The sequence below is a fragment of the Eschrichtius robustus genome, chromosome 7 (assembly GCF_028021215.1).
Source record: "Eschrichtius robustus isolate mEscRob2 chromosome 7, mEscRob2.pri, whole genome shotgun sequence".
Taxonomy (NCBI): Eukaryota; Metazoa; Chordata; class Mammalia; order Artiodactyla; family Eschrichtiidae; genus Eschrichtius; species Eschrichtius robustus.
In genome coordinates, this window is record NC_090830.1 from 108439086 (window position 1) to 108457780 (window position 18695).

Genomic DNA, 18695 nt, shown 5'->3' on the forward strand with positions numbered 1-18695 from the left:
GAGAGAGAGGATGGTTTATGTGTGTTTAAATGCAATGTGCTATCTGTATTGGATCCTAGAACAGAAAAAGGATATTAGTGTTAAAACTGGTAAAATCTGAATAAAGTCTGTAATGTTACTAGTAATGTACTAATGTTAATTTATTAGTTTTGACAACATTAACATTAGGAGGAACTAGGTGAAGGATATGTGGGAATTCTGTACTTTCTTTGCAATTTTTCTCCAAACCTAAATTATTTCAAATTTAAAAGTTTATTCAAACAAACTTCAGCAATTTTTAGGGAGGAAAAAAATAGGAGGGGAAAGAAGGATGGACCTATATATGAAAAGAAACGTAGTAGCTGTAACAGCTCCCCCCAGAAAACGCATACCCTTTGGTCACGCCTCTTCTAGGAAATAATCTGCAATGAGAATACTTATGAACAAATATGTATAAACTAAAAAATGACCTAATTTCTTTTTTTTTTTAATTTATTTATTTTTGGCTGTGTTGGGTCTTCGTTGCTGCACACGGGCTTTCTCTAATTGCGGCGAGCAGGGGCTGCTCTTCGCTGCAGCGCACAGGCTTCTCATCGCAGTGGCTTCTCTTGTTGCGGAGCACAGGCTCTAGGTGCGCGGGCTTCAGTAGCTGTGGCACACAGGCTTAATTGCTCTGTGGCATGTGGAATCTTCCCAGACCAGGGATCGAACCCGTGTCCCCTGCATTGGTAGGTGGATTTTTAACCCCTGTGCCACCAGGGAAGTCCCAAAAATGACCTAATTTCCCCTAATATGTCCAGTAGAGGACAAACTGTATATATATCAGGTTATATACAATACAATATTATGCAACCATTAAAAATGTTGACAGCCTTTTAATGACATGGAAATGCTCTGATATAATGTTATATGAAAAGGGTAGGGTATTTTAAAAACTGAATATGTATTATGATCTCAATTAAACAAAAAAAATATGAAATACATGTTCATGGAAAGAAATACAAGGAAATACTCCAAGATGTTATCAGTGGTTATCTCTGGATGATAACAGGTGATTTTTAATTTCTTCTTGACACTCTTCTGGAGGTTTCAATGTTTCTGTAGTGAGTACTCATTATTTTTATAATCATGGAGAATAAATTATATATAATCATATAGAATAGTAAAAGTATAGTTTCTTCAAAAATAAATGGCAATATTTTAAATGTATGTGAGGAGTTTGCAAGCATGCATGAGAAAATGCTTAGGCTGTAATGTTTAATGAAAAAGGGAGAAATAAAAGAAAGTATATGGTATGATCATAACTACATCAAAATATTGGCTTGGCCAAAAAGTTCGTTCAGGTTTTTCCATATGGAAAAATGAACTTTTTCCATATTCCAAAATATTGGGTTGGCCAACGAACTTTTTTGTCCAACCCAATATATCCACAGGAAAAAGACTGAAAGAAATACCCAATATGTAAACACTGGTAGGATGACTGATTTATTTTCTTTTAATCCTTCTCTATAATTTCCTATTTTTCTAAAAAGAGCAAAACTAATGTTAGTTTTTTCCTTTGTATTATCTTTAACCCTCAGTGTTCTTGATGAGGGAAGTCATTTACGCCTGTCCTACCTGAATTGCTGGCTTAGTTTCTACCAAGAATTAAATCACTACACTGCTTTAAATCTGTAATACTACTTGGCCAACACCCTCTAAAATTCCAGTCATAGTACAGTTTGCTAGATCTCAAAGGAACTTCAAAGAGAGTGACAAAGGGAATTCCCTGGTGGTCCAGTGGGTAAGACTCTGTGCTCCCAATGCAGAAGACCCAGGTTCAATCCCTGGTCGGGGAAATAGAACCCGCATGCTGCAACTAAGACCCAGTGCAGCCTAAATAAATAAATAAATATTAAAAAAACAAAACAAAGAGAGTGACAGAAAATTTCTCTTAAAGGGCTTTGTCAATTGTAAAGAACAGCTCAGTTCAACATTTCTGAGCATTTGTTTCTGTCTGGCCCCATGCTTGAGGTTAGGTATAAAAAAACAAATAAAAACACAGACATCCCTCAAGAAGGTCCCAGTCGAATAAGAAGTCAAGAGGCTGGGCTTTCCTGGTGGCGCAGTGGTTGAGAATCCGCCTGCCAATGCAGCGGACACGGGTTCGAGCCCTGGTCTGGGAAGATCCCACATGCCGCAGAGAGAATAGGCCCGTGAGCCACAACTACTGAGCCCGCGCGTCTGGAGCCTGTGCTCCGCAACAAGAGAGGCCGCGATAGTGAGAGGCCCGCGCACCGCAATGAAGAGTGGCCCCCGTTTGCCACTACTAGAGAAAGCCCTTGCACGGAAACGAAGACCCAACACAGCCAAAAAATAAAATAAAATAAATTAAAGGTATCCTTTAAAAAAAAAAAAAAAAAAAGAAGTCAAGAGGCTGACCTTGCCTGTTTAGCTAAAATTCAAGAGGGGCTGAGACAAAATAAATTTCCTGAGAAAGAAACTAACCAAGTCATCAATATTTACTTAAGCTATACTTTGAGTCTCAAGATAGCAAATGAGAGACCTAATTTTGCTCCCATAGCTCCAAAAAAAACAAACTCAGCCACTAGAATTCCTATTTCTAGTATCACACTAGGCCCTTGTTTTGGTGTTTTCTAACTGCAAACAACTCACTAGTAAGAACTACCACTTTTTCTCTGCTATGGCAGCCACTTTACATAGATTCTTTCTAATCTTTACAACCATGAAACATGGGCATTACAATCACCATTTTACAAACAAGAAAATTGAAATTCAGCAAGATTAAGTTATTTGCCAAGAAAATATGAAGGGTTTAAATGTCATACATGACCAAATTAGAGAAACTAACCACATTGGATCCTTCTGTTTACTCTGCAAATCCAAGAGCCTCCACCCCTTTCTCTAGTGGGGCAATAGTACAGAGATCACCACTGACGTTCCATAGACAAGTTCGCTTTCTTGGCTAAACCAAAGCTTGGACCAGTAAGAGACAAAAATTAAATGAAATTCTTAATAATATTCCCTAGTGATTCTACAAGCAAAAATCACATTCCTAAAGCCCCGTCACTGTCTCCCTGCCTTCGGCACCTGTCTGATAAGCTGTTTCTTCTTTGCCGACTCTGGCATATTGTGAACATGTTGGAACAATTCTCTTAGTGCCTCTCCCGTACGCTGCTGGGTCTCCTCCTGATGAAGGCAGGAATCTCGCCGGTTCCATTTCTGAGATCTTGTCACTTGGAAGGAGCTGGTATGACACGAAGCTATCAGATCAAGATCATCCTATGGAAAATTTAAAAGAAAAGTGAATTAATATATCCTGCCAGCTTTGTTTCCAGATTCCCACCACGCTGGAACAAAAAAAGGGGAGATGTGGGAACCATGGTATACTCTTACATGTAGGAACAAGAAAAATCTAAATACTATCATCAGATAAAGAGAAACCTACAATTATAGACTATATCAACAGCCCACTCCCATGACCTGCCCAGAAAACCTAAATTCATTTAGAATATTGTCACCAAAAATTATACTTATATAATAGCCTAGTTTTCAGAGCATCTTTTAATCTCATGTAATTCTCATTGGTATCCTATGAGTTAAGCAGTGAAAGTATCATTATTCCCATTTCATTGAAGAAGAAATTGAAGTTAACCTATAAGTTTAAAATCATCTAGATACTAAAGTGACAGACCCATCTTAGAGACCAAGTACACTGGTTCTTGGCTGGTGCTCACATGACAATATGTGATAACTACACAGCAGTGGTAGAGCAAGAAAAACAACTCTCTAAGAAAAACCATACTCCAGTTAAACTAGCTGAAATAAAATACTGTTTTCCTGGCCACACCAAATATTTGCTGAATGAGAGGTAGAAACCAACAGGAGCAGAAAAAGAAGCATAGGGCTTCCCTGGTGGCGCAGTGGTTGAGAATCTGCCTGCTAATGCAGGGGACACGGGTTCGAGCCCTGGTCTGGGAAGATCCCACATGCCGTGGAGCAACTGGGCCCGTGAGCCACAACTGCTGAGCCTGCGCGTCTGGAGCCTGTGCCCCGCAGCGGGAGGGGCCGTGATAGTGAGAGGCCCACGCACCGCTATGAAGAGTGGCCCCCGCACCACGATGAAGTGGCCCCCGCTTGCCGCAACTAGAGAAAGCCCTCGCACGAAACGAAGACCCAACACAGCTGAAAATAAATAAATAAATAAATAAATAAATAAATAAATAAAAATTGCCTATGCTAAAAAGCAATAAATGTACATCTTAAAAAAAGAAAAAAAAAAAAGAAAAAGAAGCATAAGATGACAGCTTAAGTTTCTAATCAAGACAGACTAAAAAAAATCATCAAAAAGTGTTTGTGATGTTTTTTAAACTTCTCACTTTTAAAACTCAATAATCATGTAATCTTGTTAATAAGCGTCACACATTTGCTTTCTAAGCTCATAAGGTCTCAAGTCTTCCAGACATTTCAGAGTGTTACCTTACCACCAAACTTGAAAGAAGAATGTATTACATAAAACTGTACTTTCATAACTAAAAATATTTAATACATTTGCTATTTACAGACTGTTTTTTCCAACTATAACACATTTAATTTTCTTATGTCTTTACTTTGATTTCATACTTTGTTTTAAAACTCCACTAATCTTAACTAGCTCTCTCCTTGTTTGGGCTAAGAGCAATTTCCTATTCTTACCTTTGATGCTTGCGTTCTGGAACCCAAATAGTGCAATCTGGCACATTCCCGAATATAAGCAGGAGCCTGGGCAGGATATAAAAGAAAAACAAGAACAAATGGTTAGCAGAATCTAAAATTCTTTCAGGTCATAAGGACAGTGGTTCTTAAAATGATCTGACTGGCAGATTACTCTGGAAAAACAAAAGATCCTCAAAATACCCTATTTCATAGTTTCCTTTCTCTTGCCACCAAAAAGATAGCTCAACAGTCCAACAGGAAAACTGTGAGAAGACACTACTGTAGTTTTAAAAATCATATATGGCATATGTGTGTGTATATATATAATTTTTTTCAAATGAGCCAGAACAGGCATTTGTAGTAATGTTTATATTTGACAAAAACTACCCCCAAATCCTTACAAATTTCAAGTGGTCCCTTAATCACATTTCAGAATCACTGTATAGAAAATACCATTTAGAATTACTATGGAGTAACAACAGACAAGGAGGAATTTAGCTTATTGGTATATTACCCGGAATCCTGTGGTAAGTATCCTGATACAGTCCTAGTAGAAGTGTAAATAATGCAACCACTATGAAAGAGAATTTGGCAGCATCTAAAAAAATTACATTTTCATTTACCCTTTAAACCAGAAATTTCACTTCTGAAAATCTATCCTGAAGATATTACTCCAGAAATACAAAACATACTTGGATAAGATTAATCAAAATACTACACACAACCGAAATATCTATTAATAGGAGGATGGTTAAATAAACTTTTATACATCCATACAACACAGTACTATGCAGTCATTAAAAATGAGAGAAGGGAGGGAGGGAAGAAACACTTTACGAACTGATATGAGTGATTTCCAGGATCTGCTGTTGAGTGAGAAAAGTTACGGAGCAGTGTATAGAGCACTTGTGTAAGAAAGAAGAGGAAATAAAAATATACACACATATACACAATAATTTGTTTTTACAAAAAGAAACACAAAGAAAACACTAAGAGAATAAACCAGAAAACAATGAAGATGGTTAGGGAAAGGACTGAAATTTCTCTAAATATACCTTTTTGTGTAGTTTTGACTTTTGAACCATATAAATATACCACAGGTTCAAAAAATAAAATTAAATCCAAAAGGAAAAGAGGCAAACCCTAAACCTGTACAACAACAACAAAAAATATATCTGCATATCAAATTGAAAAATAAAAATAAGGGACTTCCCTGCTGGTCCAGTGGCTAAGACGCCATGCTCCCAATGCAGGGGGCCAGGTTCAATCCCTGGTGAGCAAACTAGATCCCACATGCCGAAACTAAGAGTTCGCATGCCGCAATTAAAGATCTCGCATGCTGCAACTAAAGATCCCGTGTGCCGCAATGAAGTTCCCACGTGTCATAACTAAGATCTGGCATAGCCAAATAATAATTTTTTTTTTAAATGATAACATAAGCACAGAGAAAGGAATTATTCCACCTAACTTTTGAAAACTGTATTCTGACTATACAACCTTAGTGAGATATATTCAAGGGAAAAGGAACTGTAAGGAAATCCTAAACTTCAACAGATTTATAGAAGTTTATTGTTAGTAGTAATAGTTGTATTATTTTGAAATTAATTTATTATATTGTAGGATAAAGCAACTAACATATATAAATGCTATTAAAATCTGGAATTTGCAATGTAAAAATTTACATTTATACAAATATAAAGTAAAAGAAGTCAAGAAAAAGCTCTGTAGTGTTAAATCTGAATTGGAAATACTAATATGAACTAATGATTTCTTTTTAAAAAAATTTTAATTCTACTTCCTTGCCCTCAAAGAGCCTAGAAGCAATGACACCCAAGAAACAATCAGTACGTATACCCAGTGTCAGTGGAAGAAACTAGGGCTCCTTGAAGAAAATAATTGATTCCAGGCCCAGGGCAGAGCAAGTATAAAGTAAGCTGAGGACATTCGTGCCAGGATGGAAACACTCAAAGACTAATGGAGTCCTGCCAAAAAGACACAGCAGGAAGCAGCTTACAAGGGCTATCACAGGCCAAATTTGGTACAATTTGAATATCAAAATTAACAACTGAAATTGACTAACACTTTGAATAACTAAAAATCCATGAGTCTACAGAGACTCATAATAAGAGACTGAGAGAGAGAAGGAAAGCTCTTCTCCAAAGAAGAAAGTCAGCTAATAAAGATTAATAATATAATTAGGAAATCACTGTTTTGTGATACACAATATAGTTATACTGTCCAGCAGGATTATCAGTGGATGCTAAACCATTATATTAGGGAATTGCCCTGCAGGTTACTTACTACTTGCAAAGGGGAAAATGTACCTTTATAATTGAGAGATGTGGCAAGTAGCAAAATTAGCATTACTGAGAGTAAGACAATCTACATTCTGTGCCTCCTAATGTGATGCAATATGATGTATACAAACATCACCTACGAATCTTTGCCAAAAATGCTTAACCTGAACCTAATCAAGCCTCTAAACCTAACTTGTAGTTTATAGGAACTATATAGAAAGGGATAAAGGAACAAGTTAAATAACCTTGAAAAAACAGTAAGACAAATTTAAAATGTGGAATATTCTACAGCACAATAGGCCTGAATGCTTCAACAAATCAATGACATGAATATAAAGGGTAGTGATTATTCCAGATTAAAAGTGACATAATAATCAAAAGCAATACATAAGCCTTGATCAGTTTATGTTTTGTTTTGTTTTTTTACATCTTTATCGGAGTATAATTGCTTTACAATGGTGTGTTAGTTTCTGCTGTACAACAAAGTAAATCAGCTATATGTATCCATATATCCCCATATCCCCTCCCTCTTGCGTCTCCCTCCCACTCTCCCTATCCCACCCCTCAGGGAGTCACAAAGCACCGAGCTGGTCTCCCTGTGCTATGCGGCTGCTTCCCACTAGCAATCTATTTTACATTTGGTAGTGTATATATGTCAAGTTTATGTTTTTTATATTTTTTTAAATAAATTTATTTATTTATTTATTTTGGCTGCATTGGGTCTTTGTTGCTGCGCACAGGCTTTCTCTAGTTGCGGCGCGTGGGCTTTCTCTAGTTGCGGCGCGCAGCAGCTACTTTTTGTTGCAGTGCGTGGGCTTCTCAATGCTATGGCTTCTCTTGTTGTGGAGCACGGGCTCTCGGTGCGCGGGCTTCAGTAATTGTGGCACACAGGCTCAGTAGTTGTGGCTCGCAGGCTCTAGAGTGCAGGGTCAGTAGTTGTGGCACACGGGCTTAGTTGCTCTGCGGCATGTGGGATCTTACTGGACCAGGGCTCAAACCCATGTCCCCTGCACTGGCGGGTGGATTCTTAACCACTGCGCCACCAGGGAAGTCCAAGTTTATGTTTTTTAAAAAAGCAGCTATGAAATACATTCTTAGGACAAGTGGGGAATTTAAATATGAACTGAATATTAGCTGATATGAAATTCTTGTAAATCTTCTTAGATGTGATAACAATACTGTGACTATTAGGAGAATATTCGTATTCTTAGGAGATGCATGCTTAAGTATTAAAGGACAAAATATCATGATGTCAGTGGTTCAGGCAAAAAAAAAAAAAAAAAGAAAGCATGAATATATAGAGGACTTCCCTGGTGGTGCAGTGGTTAAGAATCCGCCTGCTGACGCAGGGGCACGTGTTTGAGCCCTGGCCCGGGAGGATCCCACATGCCATGGAGCAACTAAGCCTGTGCGCCACAACTATTAAGCCTACACTCTAGAGCCCGTGAGCCGCAACTACTGAGCCCGCGTGCCTAGAGCCCATGTTCCACAACAAGAGAAGCCACCGCAATGAGGAGCCCGTGCACTGCAATGAAGAGCAGCCCCCGCTCGCCGCAACTAAAGAAAGCCTGCGCGTAGCAACGAAGACCCAACGCAGCCAAAAATCAATCAATCAATTAATTAATTAATTAATTTAAAAAATATATATATATATAGAGAGAGAGATAAAGCAAATATGGCAAATGGTGACATTTGTTGAATCTGAGAGTTATTTGTTTCAATCTTTCAACTTTTCTCTATGTTTGAAAAACTTCACAATGAAGTTTTCAAAAAAGACATTATGCTATCTATAGTTTAATTTTTACCTTGGTAAATTATAAAGCAGAGCCAAAGGAAATTTCCTACAAACAAGAATATGACAGCCCACATCACCTATTCTATAACTTAATTTAAAAACAAAACGAAACAAAAACCTCGGCCCCAAAAAGATACTATGAGCTGAAGGGATACTCAGAAAGGGAGCCAGAAGCAGACAGGTTTAAATGAAAATCTGAGGGTCCGAGGTATTTTACAGTTCATAGGACTTCCCAGATAAAATGGGAATTGGCCTCAACTGTATATACATCATAATTCCCTAGGAAAAGATGTGGTGACTCCTATTGAAAAGAGAGAAAACCAGACTAGGTCAGATGGACTGATAATAGTAGAAGACAGAACTATAAATAGTTAGGAATAATTATAGAGAAAAAAAATTCAAAGAACACAGAATGAGGCAACATAGAATCTGAGGATTAGGAGGTAAACCGTCCACCCAAGGAAGTCTGAGAACAAGAAAAAGACAACAAAAGGACTTCCCTGGTGGTCCAGTGGGTAAGACTCCACGCTCCCAGTGCAGGGGGCCCAGGTTTGATCCCTGGTCAGGGAACTAGACCCTGCATGCATGCCGCAACTAAGAGTCCGCATGCTACAACTAAGAAGCCCACACACCGCAACTAAGAAGCCCACATGCCGCAACTAAAAGATCCCACACGCGGCAACGAAGATCCTGAGTGTTGCAACTAAGACCTGGCGCAGCCTAAATAAATAAATGAATAAATTTTTTTTAATTTATTAAAATAAAAAGGAAGACAACAAAGCACAAGAAGAACAAATCTGGGGCTTCCCTGGTGGCGCAGTGGTTGAGAATCCGCCTGCCAATGCAGGGGACACGGGTTCGAGCCCTGGTCGGGGAAGATCCCACATGCCACGGAGCAACTGGGCCCGTGAGCCACAATTGCTGAGCCTGCGCGTCTGGAGCCCGTGCTCCGCAACAAGAGAGGCCGCGATGGTGAGAGGCCCGCGCACCGCGATGAAGAGTGGTCCCCGCTTGCCGCAACTGGGGAAAGCCCTCGCACAGAGACGAGGACTCAACACAGTCATAAATAAATAAATAAAAGAACGTGAATTTCAAAAAAAAAAAAAAAAAAAAAAGAAGAACAAATCTGAGGTAAAGTAGGTCCTCAGAATAAGTATAGAGCACACAGAACAATCAACCATTTTTCATCCAGGAACAGCTCAGGGAAGAACCTACTCAGCCAAAGTGGTGAAGCAGATGCCCACAAGGACAATGGTTCTGACTCAAATCCAAAGAGAAAAGTCCTGAGACTAAAATAAATCTCAAAAAAAAAAAAAAAAAAGACATTCTTTGTCTCCTTTAGAGATAAACAGAGGCTCAAAGAGTGCTCACACTAGCCTGGAAACAAAGGTAAATAGCAAATAAGAATCAAAACCCCAAGGATGAGGAGCTAACAGAGGGATCTATGGAAGAGAAAGGAAGAGTAAAAATAAAGAATGTCTGAAAGAATCTAATAATTAGAACTTGTACCAAGCCAAATTACATCTAGGAGACTATACTCATGTTTTATCTCTAAGGTTTGTACAATCTGTATTCTCAAGGTCCTCCACAGTGATATGTTATCTGACATAGTAAAAGGGACTTTGCTGGTGTGATTAAGTTAAAGACCTTGCAATGCGGAGAGTATCCTAGGCTATCCAGGCAGGTCCACTATAATCACATGGGTCCTTAGAAGCAGAGAACCTTTCCCAGCTGTGATTAGAAGGAAACATCACTATGGAAGAAGGATCAGAGAGATACAACATTGCTAGCCTTGAAGATGGAAGAAGGGGACTATAAACCAAGGAATGTGGGCAACCTCTAGAAGCTGGAAAAGGCAAGTAAACAGATTTTCCCCTAGAACATCCAGAAAGGACTGCATCCCTGCCAACACCTTAATTTTAGCCCAGTGAGACTCATGTCAGACTTCTGACCTACAGAACTGTAAGATAACAAATTTGTGTTGTTTTAAGTCACTTTAAGAAAATCCTTCACAGTGAGGTACAACTTCATTGTATATTTGAATTGTACTGGACAACGGGCAAGAGAGAATGGGCTCTACAGGTAAACAGAAGGTGGAAAAGCTAGAAACCATGAGATGCAATGAGATCTCTGAGAACCCACCTCTCTTTCAACTTGTGAGTGGTGGGCTATGAAAAGTTAATCCCATATCAGTGGTAACAAGAGAACTCAACAGAAGGAGAGTTCTATTAGGAACTGCACCTAGAAATTCCCCATCTTGATTCAAAACTACTGTCAGTTAACTGCACTCTCCGTACACACAACTCCTCTCAACTTATTCCTATAAATCCATGCTTTGGAACTAGTTCTTCCTCTAAATGAGAAGTATATAAAGAACTGGTTTGAAAGATCTTTGTTCATCATTAAAAACCATTCTTTCTCCTGTTGTCCTACGTCTACTGCTCTAATTCACTTACCTAGATCTTGACTTCTAATTGACCATAATCTTTGACTTCGGCACCTAAGCCCCGGATACAGCCCTGACCCTTTGTTTTACAGCCTACTAAATCAAAGATTCTGATCTGTCATTTCTAAACTCTGGACTTTGGATCACTTGCCATCCTGTAGTGGATAAATCCTAGGGTGGCCTCCATGTTCACATTCTGCATAATTCCCTCTTCCTGAGTGTGAATGGACTTGTGACTTGTTTCTAACCAACAGAATATTGGTGACTGAATGCTGCTCCTGTGATGATCAGGTTATATAATATGGCTAAAGTGATGGGATGGCACAACTGTGATTAAGTTATGATATATACACTTATAATACATTATGTATATAAAATATGCATTATATATAAGATATATATAAAATATATCTTCATCTGAATCTTGTTAGCACATACTAGAGAGACTCTCCTGTTGGCCTTGCAGAATCAAGCTACTATAAAGTAAGAAGAGAGACAAATTGATGTAAAAACTATGTTAAACAAAAAGGAACCAAAACTAGCCAGAGCAATTAGGCAAGAAAAAGAAATAAAAGACAGCCAAATTGGGAAGGAGTAACATTATCTCTGTTCATAGATGATATGATCTTTTATGTAGAAAACTCTAAAGATTTCAAAGAAAAATTGTTAGAACTGATAAACAAAATCAGCAAAGTAGCAGGATACAAAGTCAACACACAAAAATCAGTTGTATTTCTATACACTAACAATAAACAATCCAAAAAGGAAATTAAGAAAACAATTCCATTTACAATAGCATCAAAAAGAATAAAATACTTAGGAATTAACTTAACCAAGGAGATGAAAGATTTGTACAATGAAAACTACAAAACATTGCCAAAAAAAATTAAAGTCAACATAAATAAATGGAAAGACATCCCCCTGTTCATGGATTGGAAGACTTAATACTGTTAAAATGTCAATACTACCCAAAATAATCTACTGCAATCCCTATCAAAATCCCAACGACAGTTTTTGTAGAAATAGAAAAATCGGGACTTCCCTGGTGGCGCAGTAGTTAAGAATCTGCCTGCCAATGCAGGGGACATGGGTTCGAGCCCTGGTCCCGGAAGATCCCACATGCCATGGAGCAACTAAGCCCATGTACCACAACTACTGAGCCTGCGCTCTAGAGCCCGCAAGCCACAACTACGGAGCCCACATGTCACAACTACTGAAGCCCGAGCACCTAGAGCCTGTGCTCTGCAACAAGAGAAGCCACCGCAATGAGAAGCCCACGCACCGCAACGAAGAGTAGCCCCCGCTCGCCACAACTAGAGAAAGCCCACACACAGCAACAAAGACCCAATGCAGCCAAAAATAAATAAATACATAAATAAATTTATATTAAAAAAAAAAGGAAATAGAAAAGTCCATCCCAAAATTCATATGGAATCTCAAGGGACCCCAAATAGCTAAAACAATCTTGAAAAAGAACAATGCTAGAGGACTCACATTTCCTTATTTCAAAACTTACTACAAAGCTACAGTAATCAAAACAGTATGGTACTGGCATAAAGACAAACATATAGACCAACTGAATAGAATAGAGTCCAGAGACAGACCCTCAAATATATGGATTTTCAACAAGAGTGACAAGACTATTCAATGGGGAAAGGACAGTTTTTTCAACAAATGATGCTGGGAAAACTGGATATCCACATGCAAAAGGATGAAGTTGGACCACTACCTAATACCATATACAAAAATTACCCAGAATAGATAAATGTAAGATGTAAAACAATAAAACTCTTAAAAGAAAGTAAAGGGAAAAGGCTTCACAGCATTGGATTTGGCAATGATTTCTTGCATATGACACCAAAGGCACAGGCAGCAAAAGAAAAAAATAGACAAATGGGATTTCATAAAAATTTTTAAATTTTGTGCAGCAAGACACTATCAACAGAGTAAAAGGCAATCCACAGAATGGGAGGAAGTATTTGCACATCATAAATCTGATAAGGGATTAATATCTAGAATATATAAAGAACACTTGCAACTCAATAACAAAAAAGCAAACAACTCAGTTCAAAAATGGGTGGGAATTCCCTGTCGGTCCAGTGGTTAGGACTTGGTGCTTTCACTGCTGTGGCCTGGGTTCAATCCCACAAGCCGCATGGTGCAGCCAAAAAAAAAAAAAAAAACACAGGCAAAGGACTTGAATAGACATTTCTCCAAAGAAGATATGCAAATAAGCAATAAGCACATGAAAAGATGTTCAACATCACATCACTAATCACTAGGAAAATGCAAATTGAAACTAAAATGAGTTACCACCTCACAACCATTAACACAGCTATAATCAAAAACATCCCCAAAACAAAATAACAAGTGTTGGTGAGGATGCAAAGTAATGGGAACCCTTGTGCCTTGTTGGTGAGAAGGTAAAATGGTGCAGCAACTATGGAAAACAGTATGGCAGTTCTGTTAGAATTACCATATGATCCAGCAATTCCACTTCTGGGTATAGAGTCATACCTCAGGATCCAAGGTTACTGGTTCCAGGATTTCCCCATGGATACCAAAATCCACAGATTCTCAAGTCCCTTATATAAAATGGCACAGTATTTGCATATAACCTATACACATCTTCCTGTATACCTTAAATCATCTGTAGATTACTTATAATACCTAATACAACGTAAATGCTATGTAAATAGTTGTAAATACAATGTAAGTGATATAAAAAGTTGGGGGTGTGCAGCAAATTCAAGTTTTGCTTTTTGGAACTTTCTAGAATGTTTTTTTCCAAATAGTTTTAATCTGCCATTGGTTGAATCTGTGGATGGGGAACCCACAGATACAGGGAGCCAACTATATACCCAAAAGAATTAAAAACAGAGTCTAGAAGACATATTGTATGTCCATGTTCAGAGAAGCATTATTCACAAGAACTAAATGTGGAGGCAACCCAAGTGTTCTCAACAGATGAATGGATAAGCAAAATGTGGTATATACAGTGAATGAAACGTCAGCCTTAAAAAGGAAGGAAATTCTGACAAATGCTACAACATAGATAGATGAACCTTGAAGACATTATGCTAACGGAAATAAGCCAATCACTAAAATTGATTGATTCCACTTTTATGACGTACTTAAAGTGGTCAAAATCATAGAGACAGAAAGTAGAATGGTGGTTGCCAGGGCCAAGGGGGAGGGATGAATGGGGAGTTATGTTTAATGGGTATAGCGTTTCAGTTTTGCAAGATGAAAAGAGTTCTGGCGATGGATGGTGGTGATGGTTTACAAAATAATATGAATGTAATTAATGCCACTGGCCTGTACACATATAGTAAATGTTGTCATATGTATTTTACCACAATTTTTTTTTTAATTGAAGAAAGACAAAAAAAAAGGAACCAGAACTGAGTGGTCTTAAAAATTCTCAGCCTTTCCAGATGGCAAAAGACGCTAAAATTAAGAAATTCACCAGCAGGAAAGTACACTCTAAAGAAAAGGCCAAGGATGTGACTATGCAACTTTTTGCTAAAAATCTTAGAAACATCAAAAGGTCAGAATATTCAGTTACACAAAGGGCCCTTTCAAAGAGTAAAAGGTATGCCTACCAGATCCTCTCAATCCAACCAGAGGGCATCTAGGAAGCTTAAAGGTATTGTCCCTCAGCCTTCTCAGCAAGAGTCCAAGGAAGAGACGGGTTTATCTTTAAATTTATCTTCTAACTGAGTGAATCCCACTAAAATCCACAGAGACCCACTAAGTTATTGAGAAAATCATGTCGACAGACACACTGCTAGTTTGTACTAAAAAGGACAATAAATACAAGATGAAAGGAGGCTGTCAAAATTCTACTGGCAGGAAGCAGACAGGATAAAAGTACTCTGCTTCCAACATCTGTTGTCTTTCATGAAAAAGGAAGGATGACTCGGGCGTGGAGCCAATTACCCAGGGGGCAGAGCCCTACTCAGCTTCTAGGTACCTCCATATTCTTCCCCACCTTAGTTGTTCCCTCTGAGTTTTACCAATGTCCGATCTGGTTTCCAGTTCCAGTCAGGGCCTTTCTTATCTAGTCACCTTTATACCCCTCTCAGGATCCCACCTTGTTCCATCCTCCTTGTCCTGTCACTACCCAAATCCCATTCGTTACCTACCTTAAAAAGTTTCTGAGAGTGTTTAATCATAAAAGTCATCCCATTGTTTAACTTTGTGATATTCTCTTGAAGGTCATTTGCAGTGACCTATTCAGAGCAAAAGAAACCAAAAAAGGGAGATGAAAAGCTGGGAGGTAGAAGGCAGATACTCCCATTTACTTATCAGCAAGCTAATTCTTTCAAACATATGATAGTTTCTATCCCCAAGAAAGCTGACTCTAATACAACATTTAATTCTGGAAAGGTTTTTTGGTTCAGCAGGTTTCCACTGGAGATGATATAATCTAGGAAGAACCATGTGTCCCTGAAGTGACCAGGAAATCCTTGAGAACCAAGCTTCATTTCCTAATTCTGCCTGAGAATCAGACATACATGCAGAGTTGCTAAAGAAGACCTAACCTGGGAAAAGGGGAAAGAAGAATAGAATCTGTACCAATCACCAAGGACTGCTCTCTAGAGAAACTACAGTTTCTCCAGAGACGAAAGAGAACTGTCACTACTAATTGATACCAGAGGTCACATCCGTTTCTTAAAAACACAGTCAGATGGTCACTGATCACCTTCTCTTGTTTCCCCTGCCTTTTTTTTAAGAACTTCAGCATATCTACTATCCCAAAGCCCGCATCCTCAACCTGTATCTTTGTTACTTAATGTTAGCTTATACTAAGACCTCTGTCACAGGCTTCTCTTTACAGTCAATGCTTCTCTTTACAGTCATAGATCACTTGCTCCTTTTCAGTCTCAGTGAGCTGGTTCTAAAATTCTTTCACTATGAGGCTTTATCTCCTTAACATGGACAATTGTCGGTGTGTCTTGTTCTTCTCACACACCTCCTCCTCATCAATCTTTCTCTGGGCAGAAGCTCTTCCTGGCCCAGAGCTTTATATTATTTTTTCACTAGTTGCTTGTTAGGCAAAACGTCTCACACAACCTCTCTCCTTTATCTTCGTTTTCTCATTTCCTATAATCCCCCAAATCTTTTATAAGTCACTATATGCCATCTATTTTCTATTATCTTCCCAACAATCTTGGTCAGGTAAGTGGGAAAGGTGCTATTATGCCCAGCTTACAGAGGAGGAGCCTACACATTGAAAGAGGAAAGGACACAATTAACAGCGGGTTTGCAGCTTCCAACCCAGTTATCCTGACTCCTAATTCCATCATACAGTAAAACCTATTTTATGAATGGACAGGAATATGAAGCTACGTGCTTCTAGGACAAGAATTAGTTCAAAATCCTTTAGATAATGTACTTCTCGTATAAGTCACTAAGAAGGCCATGGTCTCAGTAATAAGAAGCATATTCAGCTTTATTTAAGGAGAGTATATCTATAGGATATAGAAAAGTTAAAACAAGGCAGGATTGCTCTCTGTGTCATCTTATCTAAAAGCTCAGTGACACTATCCCGTAAGATCATACAGCTCTATTCTAAATTTATACCATTCAATCTTCAGAAATCAATTTGATTTCCCAAGAAGGCTTTCATGTTAAGAAGGAATTTACATTGACCAGCCAAAATCAGTATTCTAGTTTATTTAGTAGCTATATATTTTCCACTAAGAATTTCCACTAATAAATTGCTATTCAGGTTTGTCAAGAGATTGACTTATAAGCAAGATTCACAGGAATTGGCCCCCTCAGGTTTAATAACTCTTAAATGAACTAATAAAGGAAGTTCCTAACCTTGTAAAGCTGAAGACTAGACCTTGGACCCTTGATAACCTCACCAAGGTACAGCCATAGGACGAGGGCCAGCCCAAGAAAACCAAGCAGTCTTTCCTTTTCCCCTCAACACTTACATTTTTTGGCCACAAGACATGGGGCGCAAACATAAGGGCAAGGTTATAGGCAGACATCTTATTCTTGTCTTGTTTCTTTGCTGTCTGGTACAGGAGATCAAGCAATAACTTCAGCAAGTTACGATTGGGTGGAGGGAGAATGAGGAAGAGCAACTGAAGAGCCTCAATTTGCCGCTCTTTATCTGGTACATTGGTCTTGTTTCCTTTATCATCAAACTGCATCAAATCTTGAGGACAAAAGAGATGATTGCAAAGGAGGGAGAAAATACAAGCAAGAAAAAAAATCAATGATCCTACTATTTATTATAATCAAAGAAAGAAAAAAAAGAATCAAGCATAAATAGAGATTATAGCAAAATATAATAACAAAATAATGTCAATACAACTCAATAATAAAAAGAAAAAAACCCAATCAAAAATGGGCAAAAGACTTAAATAAACATTCCTCCAAAGAAGATATACAAGTGGCCAGTAAGCATTTGTATACTCAGTATCATTAGCTATCAGAGAAATGTAAATCAAAACCAAAATGAGATACTACTTCATAACCGGAGGTGTGGCTATAGTCAAAAAGACTGACAAAAAAAAAAAAAAAGACTGACAAAACAGGTGTTGCTAAGAATGCTGAGAAAATTAAACTCTCCTACACTGCTGGTGGGAATGTAAAATGGTGTGACCACTTCGGAAAACTGTTTGGCAGTTCCTCAAAAAGTTAAACATAGAGTTACCATATGACATAGCAATCCCATTCCTAGGTATATACTCAAGAGAAATGAAAACATGTCCACACATATCTTTAATAATGCCACCCCCTTCACATTTCCTCACCAAGATATTTTACTGCTAAAAAAATATGAGAGTGAATTATGCCCTGATAACAGGATGATCCAGGCAGCTCCTTATGGAGTCAGAATCATTGTTTCTCCCCTAACAGGCTACACAGGTTATCAATAAAAACAGTCCCCTAGATAATCAGAATTTCAAAAGACACTGAAAACCATTTGGGTATACATCATATAGACCTGAAAATGATAACGTGTTGTTGAAACTGTTTAACTTCAAAAATAATTCCAGGTTTAGGAAAGGCAGATAATATTTCTAGAAACTGTTCCCTATTAATATGAAATTGAAAACAAAAATCCCTCCCAGTTATCAGCAAGGGGTATCAAACGCTACACCTGTGCCACACCTCAGTAAGATATCAAAGAACAGTGAGTCATGGGGTGGTGGAGGGGCGGTTTCAGATATTGCACTAAATAAACTCAACAGGAAAGCAAACAGAACAAGCATTCTTCATGTTAACCCTTATAAAAAGAACTTATCAATATTTCCCATATCTTTTTCAAATATCCAACAACTTTATTTCTCCCCCAAAATAACTGTAAAGTTATGTAACTCTTTAGTAATATTTTCTCATTTGTATCATCTAAACTGTTCCTGAAAGTGCTAAAAAAAAATCTAATCTTAATAGATTTTAGAAATTCAAAACTAGGGTTTTTTTTTTAAGTACTAAAAACTATTCAAAAGAAAAAAAT

General features: G+C 38.1%; 1 protein-coding gene across 1 annotated transcript in view; it reads right to left on the bottom strand.

The window, feature by feature from the left end:
- ARHGAP19 (Rho GTPase activating protein 19) overlaps window positions 1-18695 on the bottom strand; it is a 56718-nt gene that overhangs the window by 13323 nt on the left and 24700 nt on the right. The window contains exons 5-8 of the mRNA XM_068548293.1: window positions 17161-17387; window positions 15361-15447; window positions 4675-4740; window positions 3070-3261 (exon numbers count right to left, since the gene is read on the bottom strand). Of these exons, the coding sequence (XP_068404394.1) occupies window positions 3070-3261; window positions 4675-4740; window positions 15361-15447; window positions 17161-17387 (572 nt within the window). The remainder of the gene's footprint in view (window positions 1-3069; window positions 3262-4674; window positions 4741-15360; window positions 15448-17160; window positions 17388-18695) is intronic.